A 14,713-nucleotide genomic window follows, 5' to 3' on the forward strand; every position below is an offset into this window, starting at 1 on the left:
GGGGAGGCCAATGAAATCTCATTTAGACCTTCATCTTTAGAAATAAAATAAAATTAAAATTAATTGCTTTATTTTTCAAGTGCTTCCCTAATAATTTCCCAAAACGTTTCTTTGAAAGAAACATGTACTCCAAGAAAACAGAAACAAAGAAACATCCTTGAAAGAAAAGCTCCATTTAAATAAAGCATGCTGAAAATATATATAACTGCCAACCAAACAAATTAAAACAAATTTTTAAATTGTCATCACAGAAGAAAAATGTTTGTGGTGTCTAATGAAGGTACTGTAATCAAAACACAAATGGCTTCAGCTGACGACACCGGGACATAGTTCATGTGTTTGTTTTTAGATTTTTCCTCACTGGTTATTTTTGGACACTTAAAAGTTTAGATGTGCATTTGTTTCTCCAAAGGTGGAAATGAAATGTGAAGAGAACTGAAGTTCAGTAAATTGGAAAATGGAGGATTTTTCTGATTTATTTAGGAATTTGTTGGAGTGAAGGATTTTGAATACCATACTCAGGTTAGAATTGGTGTAAAAGATAAAATTGATGCCAATACTGACTGCAATCAGAGCACATCTGTATAAAATAATTGCTGCTAATGATTAATTAAATTTATAGGTTTTCTGCAGTAATTACAAAGAAATGAGTTGATAATGGTTTGGTATGGTCTTGTGTCCCTTCCTTGTAGCAGTATGAGTTAGCTCAATGACTAAGCCATCATATAGTGCATATGAAAAGCCTCTGCTCTGGCTACAGTATCAGATCCAGGGAGCACCTGATAATAAGCGAGATCCACCTGCGGGAATCTATTCTCATTACTTCATACAGCACGGTGGACGTACCCCATACATTATTCATGCTTTCTGCAATATCTTATTGACCTCTGTCAAGGACATTTGGACAGGCATTCATCTTGACAAAATTGGTCAATCACAACCTCCAAATTGGACATATGCAAAATGCAGAGGTGGCGTACCATGTTGAATAATGTGACTCTGTGGTGCACACTGCTGTGAGAATTAAACGTATGCACAGAGAAGCCTAATGATACCTGCCTGCTGCTAATATAGCCTGAGACTGATAGCCTGAACACTGCTTTGACCTTTGACCTCCTCACATTTGAAAGCCACAGTGCAGACGATCATTTTTTTCCCCTCCTGTCTGTTGACTTGAATAAATCCAACTATTACAAATATATTATATAACATACTGTCTCTGTGGTGACTATCATACAGTGTATACCAGGGTATTTTACATGAGCAGTCACCATCATTATATTGCAGATTTTTGACACTGTTAATTATATTATTATTGACACTGTTAAGAATGTTGCTAATTAGATTGAAATTGTTGTCAGTAATGTTGCTTTTCCTGCAGCTGAGGATGCTTCCTCTGTTTCTGCTGCTAATGAAGAAGGTTAAGTGTGTGTGCACATCTTGGAGGAAGCAGCTGACTGAAGTTTTTTTAGCATTGTAGAATCGAAGGTTTTCCTGGAAATACATCACTCTTTTCTGGTATTCTTAGGATTTTCCGCCACAAATGGAGTTTGATTTTAAACTGAACAATCACAGGCAGCAACTCATAAAATGGCTTGTGCTCAGAATTTCATATGGCAATCTTCAGCTTATATTATACAGGAGAACAATGAACAATTCCTCTTGAAAGCAAACTATTTTCAAAGCAGAAAGAAATGGAAAAAATACATGTGGTGGAGTTAGCCCAATAGCAACACTTGACTGACATTTAGTTTTGCCTTGATAATGTAACATTATTCCTATTATTAGTATTATTATTATTTCTTTTTGAATGGCTGAAAACATGGACAGTGATCAGAGCTCCCAAACCAGACTAGTATGGAGAGGCAGAGAAGGAGGATCTGTCTATTGCATCCATTTCAGCATGATTTGGTGATGGTGCTTAGCTGCAACAGTTGCACAGTGGTGTTAACTGGGTGTCGCTGTTGTTGATTCTGTTGTTTCTTTATTGTGTTTCAAGGCGTCTGGATGGCGTGGTGTTTGACTGCGGCTGTGATATCCGCTGGATCCAGCTGTGGCAGCAGAGAGGAGAGGCCGGGCTCCACACGCAGCAGCTGTACTGCAGGAACGGAGCCTCCAAGATACGACTGCACAACATGTACATCCACAATTGTGGTAAGACGAGGGGAGGGGGAGGAGGAGGAAGGGGAAGAGGAGAGGAGGGTGCGATCTGCGTTTTAAAAGGAAGAAACAGCAGTCAGTGGGAGGGAGGGAAGGGGTAGAAAGCAGGAGAGCAAAGGAGAGGGAAAAAAATGAAAGATGAAGAGCAGAATGGCTGATGGAAGGAGATAGGAAAAGCAGGAGGAAGAAGGAAAGGGTTAGAGGTGAAATAGAGGAAAGAGAAGAGGAGCAGGGAGACGAGTTGAGGCGAGCAGAGGAGGAGGTGTGACAGAGTTCAGAGGGTGAATCTGATGTGAGGAGCTGTGTGTTGATTCTGACAGAGGCTGTAGACTCTGCAGTATTATCTCCTGTTGGTGACTCATCCCTGTGACATCTAATGTGTGTGTGTGTGTGCGCGTTTATCCATGAATGCGTATTCCACTGTCTCCTTCGTACTAATTTTATTACATTAATGAAAAGTGATTAATTGATTTGGTGTGAAACTATGTAGACACGAGCAGTGACAGGCGTGTATCAGCATGAACATACACTGTTTGTGTGTGTGACTGTGTATTTGTATGTGTATGTTTTCAGACTTACCAGAGATCAGTGTGAGCCACAGCAGTGTGCTGGTGATGGAGGGTGACAATGTGACGGTGAGCTGCAATGGATCCGGATCACCGCTGCCTGAAGTGGACTGGACTGTCAGCGGCCTGCACTCCATCAACACACACCTGGTCAGACACAAAACACACACACACACACTCAAGGAAAAATAGCTGTGAATCTACTGTTATCTCCATATTTTTATGTCTTTACAGCTGCAAAATAACACAAAAAATAATAAAAATGATGTCAAGCTACCAAAACTGTCTTTGGACCATTAGTGGTCAACATTATATCTGTTAATATCTGTTATCACTAAGTCAAATATTAGCAATGGGAAGACAAGATTCCTCACAAGGTTCATGTTGCTTCTTTTGAGCTTTGCTGTGTTTTTGTGTTTAGGGTCCTGTTCTTCAGTTTGTTACTTGGCTAGTTCAGGTTAGCATGACATTATCATTATCTAAATCTTATCTTGCTCTCTTATTTTGAAATAAAGAAAAAATGATACCATGATCATCATTCACATAGCTTGCTGAGTGATGGTCATGGGACTGCAGTGACATTAGGTGTGCAGTAAATGTGTTGGGAGCCCTCCCAGCAAGCACTGGGGTAATTGATGAATGAGCATAACTCTAATTTCATGTGTGTTCCTGTATTGTTACTGCTCTGCTCTCGTGCTCCACTGTGTTTATACAGTTTCCACACTTTCATCACTGTTAAACAGATATCACCGGTGAATGTGGTTAGACTGCGAGTGATGTTGGGTGTGTGGTTGGTGAGGTTCTCCCTCACGGACGTTCAGTGGACTTTTAAGTGATTATCATAAGACTGTAATGAAAATAAAACCTTACTGAAAGTAGCTTAAATGAACAGTTTTCATTTAAGCCACTTGTGCAGTTAATAATTTCATAAGTTTTAGTATTCACATGAAAAATTCCCATTTTAATGTCAAATTAAATTCAACAGTTTTCAGTTCTTTTCACAGTATCTAAAAACTTAGTGTACATTTTTTACTAGGTTTTGTAATTAAACTGTATTAATTCTTATTAAGAAGCCTACTGCAAGCCATATGTGTCAGGAAATGTGTTCAGATAAAGGGTTCATCCTACAGTTCTTGGTCATGATGTCCGGATGAGTGTTGATAGACTCAAGTGATTCGTCGACATTCATTTTATTTTATTATTGAAAAAGAATGTGTCAGCTGTTCCCAGCAGTCGGTTATTGGGAGAGAATCAGGTTTCACCATGAGTGATGTTGTTTACAGCTTAGTGAGGTTCTTCTCATGTGAGAGCAAATTGGTTGTTGGGGTGTTGATCACATTTCTAACGCCATTAATATCCCACCTGGTAGCTAGGAAATTATAACATATTCATACCTCTGAGCTTTGTACTTTACCATAACAGCTTATCTTAAAACAGAAAAGAAACCCTGCCAAAAACTGGGGTTTAATTACATGGGCAGTTTTTCTATAGTTTATGAATTTACATCAATTGCAAATTGTTTGTTTTAATTCAAGTATAGTATGTGCAGTCTGGACTAATGCAAGCACATTGCATGGATTTAATGAGCCAAATTCCCATCATAATGTTGTAATTAAATTAATACTGATATAATGGTCTTTAATTAGTTTGTAACTTTGAAGTTTTTGCTCATATTATCTAAAACTAGATTAAAAATAAAACTAATTAAAACCCATTACCTATATATTATATGTGGAAGTGAGTTGTTTTTTTTTTTTTGTTTTTTTTTTAACTTTGAATTAACCTGCACTTTTGCAGGTTAATTCAAAAAACTGGCTTAAAATAAATTTTAAGCTAGATTTACCAAACTAAAAAAACAACAACCCAGACTTGTGTCCAGTCATCAACAATTAAGCTAACTCATTTACTCACAAAGAAAGAACAGCTTGGCTGAGTAGATTTACTGCATAGGTTACCATGGTGACCTTCCCTTGTTCAAAATAAGCCAATTTTGTGAGAGTGAGAGCCATGGGTTGAACCCACAGTGAGCAAGCTAACCCACTAATCTCACTCCCCGAGTCAGGCCCCGGGGACGTCACAGCAATAACAACAACAGAGATAAACAGCAAAAAGAGGAGAACAGCAGTTTCTGAAATTGCCATGTGGCTGTATTTGTCATCTGTGTCTTTAATGCTTTCAGAGACTTTACAGATGAAAGTTACCTCAGCCTCAGGCTTGATGTTTTCGGGTAGACTGATACTGTAGCTCACTGGGATGAGTGAAGTGTTGGGGGAACCTGGCCAACTAAAGGCAAGGAGGAATAACAGAGGCATTGTGTTTGGCTACCTGAAGGTGTGAAGTTGTGAATCAGTTAGTCTAATTAGTCCCAAATTTTACAGTATATCACTCTTTGTATTCTTGCTGCAATTCTTGCCCCATAGTGGTAAGACCAGACTAAGTCACTGAAGTAATTAATTCCCATTGGTAGTGTGTACTCCCTCGCTTTATTCTCCTTCTTTCCACAGGAATTTGATAAATTAATAATCAACTTAAGTTTTAATGAAGCAATTAAAAATTAAAATCCTGTAATATAATTGTATGTGCTGCACATTATATCCTTCACATACCTTAACGCCTCTCTTTCTCTGTCTGTGTCTTTCATTCTCTGTCCATAGTCCAATGTGTACTGGCCCAATATCCACTCTATCAACCTGACTCTTTTCAACATCAGCCGAGATGACAACAACTTTCAGCTGACCTGCATTGCAGAGAACGTGGTGGGGATGACCAACTCCTCCATCCAGCTCAACGTACAGTGTGAGTTGGATTTTTCCTGTGATTAAACCTTTGGGGAAACTCCAGCCAGTCACTGTAGAGGTGAGGGTAAGGCTACGTTTAGGTCCATAGTGGACACATTAACTTACAACCAGAGACAAGCATTTCAAGCTCAACAGTACAGGTTCTGCTTGATTACCTGCTTCTACCTTGTGTACCTTGTTGCTTAAATTTGCATGTTAATAAGAAAACACTCTAATGTTCTCCTAAAATTGGCAAAACTCTGACATGCTATAAGATTCTGATTTATTAATGCTGCCCATGTTATTTTAGTAAGGTCACATAAAAATAAGGTCACATAAAATGTTTATGTAAAAGTTTAATTTTTAATATCATAAAGGTGAATATAACTAGGACAACAATGACAAATAAACTAAAGTTTAAAAAAATGTATAGTTTGCTTGACAACATAACAGAATATTGGACTTTTTAACTTTTTAAACCTGTTTTTTCTCATACTACATTTCACAGTGGGTGTATTTAAAAAGATCACCTGAATGTGGTTGTTAGAATAGTTTTTGTGTAGAAACGACAGACATTTAATCACCTCAGTGTTTTACACCATTACCTTGAATAGAAAGGTTGCTACAGAGCAGTTTTTTGGCTGTGGCTGTAGCAGAGTTTATTGGTATACTGGTTCTTTCTGGTTCGTTCAAAAGGTTAACACCAGTATCAAACTTGATACTGGTGTTAACCTTTTGTGCTGAAGTGACATTTGTGCAGCTGACAGCTTCAGTTTCAGTCATCTGCCAGTCAGTTATTTTGTGCGACATATATCAGTGTCCTTAAGCTATTGTAACTATTTGGCCAGAGCCAAGACAAGCTGGACTGGCTGAATTTGACTGACCACAGTGAAGAGCTAACACCAGCCAGGAATCATAATGTATTACAGTCTGTGCCACTCTCTGCCCGCTAAAAATGTCACCCTTGCAGCCTTTATTTGCATTAGTTAAAAGCTTTCCGAGAAATTTGATGCACCTCTGACTATATTATATATGCAATATAATGAGGAAACATTAACACTGAATGAATGTATCTTCACCATCAATGTATTTCACGTCAGCTCTACAATCAGCGCTAACCTGAAGCATGATTCTTATCATTCACAACATGAATCACTGAATGCCACTGACTTTAACCTGACACGATCAGGCAGACAGGAAGGGAAAAAAGTCAAGAGGAAAAGATGCTCTTTAAAATACATATCATATGTTATATACTAATATGAAGCCAAGAGCACTTGGTGGTTTTCTTTTGCACAAGATGGCTTTCATGGCAGCTTTGATGGACTCGTGTTGGAGACTGAAATATATCTTGTATTAATGACACTGACAGTCGAAGAGAATAATTTACAACAGGAAGAAAAATCTCCTTTATCAAGCAGAGCAGCCAAATTATGCAGGTACATTTACAATGCAATGAGGTGTTGCACAGATACAAACCAAGTGAAATTGATGTAGCCAATTAGCAAGTGTATACCCTCCAGCCCACATGAAAGCTCAGCCTTGATCTGAGCAGAAAGAGAAAAAGAAAAACGAAAAAAAAAAATGAAAATCCTCAGCAATGATAAAGCAGTGATTTGGTAACCATCAGAATGTTTCTCTCAATACCCAGACCACGGATTACAGTATACACATCAGCTCTTACATAAGTTTACCCTGTCGATTGGCCCTGGGCAGATTGGGGACAGACTTTATTCAAAGCCAATATTTATCAAAGGTGGCTGACATTTTTCTCTTTGTAGCAAGTTTGCTATTGTAGAGCACAATATATTGTGGCTGTTTGCAATGCATCACGCTACAGGACAGGGAAGATTTGTCACCACTTCAAACACTCCCTACTGGAGCAGAGCTGCTAAGGACCATGCTAGAATGACAGATTGACTTTGCACCATCTAGTCTTCAGGGCTTCCTCCACACGGACACTCTTTGGATGTACATCTCCAGGCATTTTTTTTTTTTTTTTTGCTGTTGACACTCTCTGCTGGTGCTGCAAATTGACTTATTAATTTTTCACCACATGCTCAGATGGTAATTACATTTCCTCCCCTGTGCAGCCTATTGTCTCTGGAAATGTCATAAAATAGCTTAAACTGCTGCTCTGATTAGGGAGTAATCTGATTGACAGCGAAATTACCAGCCGTCAAGTAACATTCTCTGCATTCAAAGATGAGTTCCCTATTTTAGCAAAACTGTAATTAGCCACGATGCAAATTCTGCAGACCCATTGTTCTGTTGCTGTCTAGAACAATAGCAGCTCTACAGCATCGGGGACTCATAAGTTGCCATGTTTTTTGCTTTAAGCAAGTTGTAGCTCTCTATTAAGAACATGTCACTAACTAATACCTGGGCTAGTAGTTCTGTTCCCTAAGTAGCTCTACATGCAGAGCAGGCATTAACTCCAATTAAGACTAATTAAAGAGGAAATGAGGTTATTGTATCCCTCCTGAAACTCTAAATGTAAGTGTGCTTCTGCATATAGGTTAAAATCTTTATCATCATGTGGTTCAGCCCCAGAGGGAATATGTGGCAATACGTTGCCTCCCCTGTCACCGCCAGCCATGTTGTCCTATCTGTAGTCTGGCTGGAACATGGCATTTGAGATATGCCACCAGTGTTACCACTAGATAACATTGCACAACTAGCCCTGTATTCAGTGTTCTCACTGATCAAAGGCATGTAGTTATCAAAGCTTGTCATCGGTATGAGCACCACGAGGACACCATGTTGTTATAGACCAGTATGGAGCGCTGTAATGACTTGCATTGTATTGACTGAGACTGGGCTGACAGCCTCGCTGAGGGGAAAATGGATCGGTCCCTAACTGTCCATCAACAAGAGAATTTCGTTTTTTCCTCTCCTTTTTTTTTTCTCCCTCCGTGTCTTGAGGCGACAAAGCTATATACCGCCCTCACTTCCTCCTCCCTCCTCTCTCTCTCTTTTCTCTATAACTTTTCTTTCTCAAAATCACAGCTCTGCACACGCCCCCACACCAGCATGTTCACACATACTCATGCCTTAGCCTTTAGTTCAATTGAATGACTTTATTGTCACTATTGTCTGGCAGGAACAATATCACAAAAGCAATTTAAGAAATGACAGCTTTCAAATAGTTTATTCATGTCCTTACCGGATGATTATTTGGTTTGAAAACATGAGCATCCACTGGTACACAATTAATGACAGGTATAATAACCAGAGTTGCAACTGACAGTTACATTTATTATCAGTTAACCTGACAATCATTTTAAATTAATCATTCACATTGCTCATTACTGTCTGTTAATGATAAAACAGCAGCTTTTACTATTAGGACTGAGCTATGCTTGTGGATACAGTGTTTTCCAAACAGATTGTAAATCCTAAGTGTTTATACCAGATTCAAACAGCTACAGTCAGAGGGAATAGCCCGCAGTCATAGAGAGGGAGGAGACACAATAATCATTTTAGGGGGACGAAGGTGCACATTTTCAGACTGGCTGTCCTGAGCAGCAGTCATACTGTGGGCCTTGGTCATTCACATGAAATTAACAGAAGTATATGTGTAAGTATATGTGACTGGAAAAAGACCTTGAGAGAGATGTTTGTGAAGGTCATGGTTAGAAAAGAACAAGAGTTGAATCAAGGGTAGCAGGACTTGGTTGTAGATCTTAAAAGTATTTCACCTCTCTTGAATGAAGCTTCATCTGTTCTGACTGATGGTATTTAACCTCTGTGAGGTTGTTATCACGGCCATTGATATCAACCCAGTCTCCAAAAAAAAAAAAAAAAGGCTTTCATATACAACAAAATACAAGATGGCGGCGCGGACACACGCAGCGGCTGCTCTCCGTCCCAACTTTGACTTTGACTTTGATTTTGTAGGAAACGTATTTTAGCTGGATTGTGTTCACAGGCAACATATTTGTTGAATGAATGAAGTGATGCATTTATTAACAGCTGCAGAGTGGACAGGAGGTGGTTTGGGTGGACAGTGATGTACAAAGCGCACCGCGGTCACACCAGAGACGGGGTTCATATCCATCATCCTGCCTGTGGTTTAGGCAACAAAAGCACTTTGGATAAGGTTAGGGAAGGATAGGGAAGGATTGTCAGATTCGTCAGTTAACAACATATCCTCATTATGTTAGTATAAAACGTAATCTGGTCACATTTATGTTTCCTACAAAACGTATTTGCTGCTGCAGTTCTGTTGTATATGAAAGTAATTTTTAGGAGACAGGGTTGTGTTACCTGGGTGTTGTAATTTTAATCAGGAGACGTGATATTTAGCAGCACACTGCATGAAACTGCAGGTGAGGACTCACTGGGACAGCTGCAGGGCTGTCTGAATGACAGCATAACCACACACATGCAACCCCGATCTAGTTATATAAATAGGATTGCTCACACATGCCTATAGAAATTGCAGGCTTCAGTGAGACCCAGCAAGAGACAAAGCGATGGTGCATCATGAGTGTGTGTGTGTGTGTGCTGTGGAGGTGGGTGGGTAGGTTTGGTGGGGGGGCGGCTGGTATGTAGATCAGACAGAGAGAGAGAGAGAGAGGTAATACCGTCTGCCAAATATTTCCTTTTGATGATGTAGCTGCAAGAGTGACTCATTGCAAAGACAAATCAGTGGATGAATTGTTTATGAAATGTATCTGATGGTATTAAAGTGATAAATTGCCCCTCAGCTTGGTGGTGTTGTGGATTCACAGGTGTGTTGCTGCATGTCAGGAAAGAGAGGCTCTGCTCGTTTATGCAGAGGAGAGTCCTCTGTCTATTTCAAGCGAGAGGAGTCCCTCTTTGTTTCCCTCGCCGTCCCGTGTACTGTTGCAATATGTATCACACAGTAAAAGGCTCGTTGCCACTCCCAGGCAAGAAACCTAACTCCTAAATGTCATCTCTCCCAGAACAAATCAAAACAGCTCTGTGTTTAGTCTGCTGCTGCATTTTTTTTAGGTTATTCAAAGAATTAGGAAAGGTTTTCATCAGCCCAAAGGTTTTTGTGGAACTTTCTCAACACATAAAGGTCTTTGAAACACTTCAGCTTATGTTCAGCACAAAAATCAGGAAAACAGAAGGTTTTTAAGAAGGAAGGAAGTTGGTCAAGGAGGTACTCACTTCTCTTTCCCTCACACTCTGGATGGCCATAATGTTTCTGTGTCTTTTAAAATGACATGGTTTCTTTCCTTCCTCGCTGCAGTTCCTCCAGTCATCCTGAGGCTGGCTGAGCCTGAGCAGCGCCTCCACACCTGCATCGAGTTCACGGTTCGGGGTTACCCCCACCCCAAGCTGCGTTGGTTCTACAAGCAGAAGGAGATTGTGCAGAACGAGTACATCCGAACTGAGATGGACTTCTACCAGGACTATCTGGAGGGCTGTCTGACCTTCCAGAACCCAACGCACATCAACAACGGCAACTACACTCTGGAGGCCAGCAACCCACTGGGGACGGTCACCAAGACAGTATATGGTCACTTCCTCATGGAACCGGGAATCATTGACGAAGGTGAGTGGACCATTTCTGCTTGGTTATTCCTCATTGTATGTGTGATTAACGAGTGATGCACAGTTGGCAGCACTGATGTCCCCATAATCACAATAGAGAGAATAGTAATGGGAAAAATGTCAGTTATAAAAGGGTTATTAACACATTTCACTACCTGGATGAGTCCCTGACTTTTAGTACCCTAACAACTTTCTGGAACAAGTCTTTGACCAGTTGTATTTCTTGTTTCCACTACCTGTTGTATGAATTACGAGTTCCTTTCTAGGCAGAAGAGCTATTGGGGGTTTTTAGTTTTTATTAAAATCTGGCTTCACAGGTTGGAGGTTGTGGAGTTGATCCCTGCTGGCTGGATGGCAGCCAGGGTTCATCCACAGTTCAGTCAGGTAGATTGTTCGTCTGCAGTTCGTCCTGAGTTCACAGAGACGGGGAATAAACCCACAAAGGCTGGCAAATTTCTCCCCATGGTCAATATGCCAAGGTTAATACCTTGTGTCAATTTATTGATATAGTGTGACTTTCTTTGTCTTCTCTTTTGCAGACATAGTGGAACTAGGTGAGTGTTTCTATTTTCAAATTTAAACCTGCTGTTTTAGTTGTTTTGTTTTTTTTACTGCTTGTTTGTTTGGTGTCATTATGCACACGCAGACAAACACATCACTTGCTGGTGGACTCTCACTGTCAAGGCAGTAACCATGGAGAAATTTGTTCACTTTGTGCTGCTCTTCATAAAAAGCTCTTATCACTGTTGCTCAATTTTGCATAATCTCTAGGCTTTACGAAAGAAACTGAGCGCACACTCTACTCTATGCTTTGCTCAAGGACACCCCGGGCTGTTGAGAGACAGGGGAGAGTTGGATTACTCCCCTTTCTCGAGGGATTCAAACTGGCAACCTTTTAGTCAAAACCTTCAGCAGCCACTCAGTGGCTCATGGTTTTCCACAATATACCGGACACTTCTCTGCTTTTAAAAAAACAAAATATTTTGGGGTCCATCCATTTGATGGCTCAGATAATGCTTTGTCTTGAGTAAGCTGATAGCTGGACATGCTAACGATTGCAGCTTTTACTAGAACAGATAAGCACACTTTCGACCGCATCCCTCACACTTCAACTCTTGTGTTTTTGGTTTTGTAAAAGCAAAGGAAAAATAGACATAACCCTCCAAACTCTTTATATGTGGAGTATTGCTCTCACCACAGCCACATACACACTACTTCTACATGTGGAGAAATCCAAGGCCAGACAAACTTGCTGTGCTTTGTTACGGTTGCTTAACTATGATTTGCTACTAAGAGAGGGGTTTAGGGAACAGTCATTTGTTGAGGAAGGGTCAAGTTTTTGTCATCATTCTTTTTTCTCACTCTCTTTTTTCCCCAAAGATTTTTTTTTTTTTTTTTGGCTTGAGTGTCTTTACTTGTTGGCAGAGAAGCAAAACAAGTGGAAAAGGGGGGTGTGTGGGTACAATATGCGACTGGCTGGAATTGAACCAGGGACAGAGTAGTCACGTGGCATGCTCCTTAACATTCAGCTGTCAGGACACCACCGATTTTTCTCACTTTGTTTATTGGGAATTGTATCAGCAACTCAGCATGCTTCTCTAATCCCAAACTAACCACCGTCAGTGTAAACAAGCTAGTTTCCCACTCCGTTAGCTGGTGATGTGTGAATGTTTGTGAAGCGGTAAGTGCTGTGACACTGTGGGGACGATGCTGTGGCCCACTCTCACGCTGCATCTTAAATCTCCTGTGTGTGATGTGTGGCTTGGCCTCAGGCTGTTGTGGCAGCTTCACTGTTGATGGCTTAAACAAAGTGGACCTGTCTGATATCTGACCTTCATCAGAGTCTTCTTCCATCTCCATACGAGGCCATTCTTTCTAATCAGCCATGGATTATATGATCGGGGATGGAGACTGATGGATACTGACTGTGTGGTGAGCTGTGTTAGGCGGCCGACATCTCTTATGTTGCCACACATATACACACACACTTACGCAGTTTGTGGGAGTGAGGCAGGTGAGGGAGAGGTGTTTAGGTAATGAGACCGTAAAACATTGTAGCAGTGGAGTGTGAGGGAGTCCAGCAGTACAAGAGGCTGACGAGCTGACTGATACTAATTCTGCTGAGGAGAGAGGAGGGCAGAGGGGGGAGAGGAGAGAGGGATGAAGGCTTGGAGGAAGGGACGGAGAGATGGTAGTTTGGGCGCCCACACACTCACACACAGAGCAGTGCACTTTAGTGTACTGTGTGTGTCTGAGCCAGTGGCAGCCAGTCTACCATGTGGCCATTAATTTGCCCACAATTAGTCTCTGATGTCCTGGCTGGAGGCCTCAGAGTGGAGTTTCTCTGACACCAGTTCATTTTGTTTCATGGCTCTGTCGCTGTCCTCTTCTCCTTACACTCCTCAAACCTCTACTCTTTGCCAAAACCTCTTGTTTGTAGAGGTGTGACATGCATTTTAACATCGAGAAATTAGTCAGAATGGATTTTCAGACGTTAATACGACTACTGTCGACTGTAGAGCTCTTCTACCTGACCTGAGTCCAGCAGGCTGCAGTTCTGTCTGAAAACCTGGGCTGGATTTTTTAAATAAAGATGTCAAGTTTGATTTGGTTCCATGCATTTTTCAGCTGATTTAATTTTACCTAATTTAGCATTTGGTGCTCTAGGCTGTATGAGCTTCTTTTCAGCTTCTCTGCTTGTATACTTGTGTTTAGCTCCAAAACAGCTTGTTGTCATTATTCTGTCTTTGTGGGCGTGCAAGCATGTGAGCATGCGTGTGTACAATTGCAATAAAATACCACAACATGTTTTCTGCTACATGGTTTTGAGGCTCACGTCTGGCTGAAACTCTGGATTTCAAATTTCAAGCCTTGATAGGAACCTTGTGACAGGTGTCAGACATGACTGTGAATTCAGGGCTGCGCAGACGTCTAACTGCTTTTTTATCAGCCTCTAAACATAAAATGCATTGTACTGTCTCAAGTTGTTATAGCACAAAACAGGAGGAAAGCATAGTTCTTCCTGTTCATCTCAATCCACTTTGAGAGCTTTAACATTTGTTTAATACTCATAAAAACATAAGAAGCAAATACTTCACACAAATGAGGAAACCACAAAATAATATTTTCAAATAGCACTGAGACCTTTCACAGAACATTAGTAAAATTATTTGACTTTGTGGAGATGCTGAAAATATGTTTTCAATTATATTGTACACTGGAGAGCACATCAGGTCACGTTGTTTTAGCCTTTTGAGCTGTGCATTAACCCGTGTAAGTGTTACACTTACTTAATGTGATAATGGGTGCGTAAACGGGTTCACACCAGAGTAGACAGAAAAAATAGCTTATTCTAATGTTTCCATTGTATACAAGTATATTTTCCGTAGCACAGTGCATGACAATGCACTGCAATAAGAAATCTTACCATAAAAAAAGTATGAAACACTCAGTTAGTTCCATATTTGCTGTCTTTTCATGTGACAGTAAATCCGAGCCATTAAAGGATTATTCTTATTCGGAGCAACTGATGCCTGTTGTGTGTTTTTGTGTTGCAGTTCCTTCGACGCCGTCAGATGGTGATTCAGGCCGACCAGATGAAGATACGTTCGGGGTGAGTTTTCTCCTTAATGATGTTGATGAAACAGATGCTAAAGATGTAGCCCCTGGACTCAGCGAAGA

At 40.6% G+C, this 14,713-nt stretch overlaps 1 protein-coding gene across 2 annotated transcripts in view; it reads left to right on the top strand.

Moving 5' to 3' along the window:
- The window catches only part of ntrk3b (neurotrophic tyrosine kinase, receptor, type 3b), a 163,584-nt gene that overhangs the window by 77,668 nt on the left and 71,203 nt on the right, over nt 1-14,713 (top strand). Inside the window, exons 5-10 of one of the 2 annotated variants that reach the window (XM_041035594.1) lie at nt 2,000-2,154; nt 2,734-2,876; nt 5,381-5,522; nt 10,728-11,033; nt 11,572-11,586; nt 14,590-14,645. In XM_041035594.1, the coding sequence (XP_040891528.1) occupies nt 2,000-2,154; nt 2,734-2,876; nt 5,381-5,522; nt 10,728-11,033; nt 11,572-11,586; nt 14,590-14,645 (817 nt within the window). The remainder of the gene's footprint in view (nt 1-1,999; nt 2,155-2,733; nt 2,877-5,380; nt 5,523-10,727; nt 11,034-11,571; nt 11,587-14,589; nt 14,646-14,713) is intronic. The other variant, XM_041035603.1, reaches the window with a different exon arrangement.

This window comes from Toxotes jaculatrix, chromosome 1 (assembly GCF_017976425.1).
Source record: "Toxotes jaculatrix isolate fToxJac2 chromosome 1, fToxJac2.pri, whole genome shotgun sequence".
NCBI lineage: Eukaryota > Metazoa > Chordata > Actinopteri > Toxotidae > Toxotes > Toxotes jaculatrix.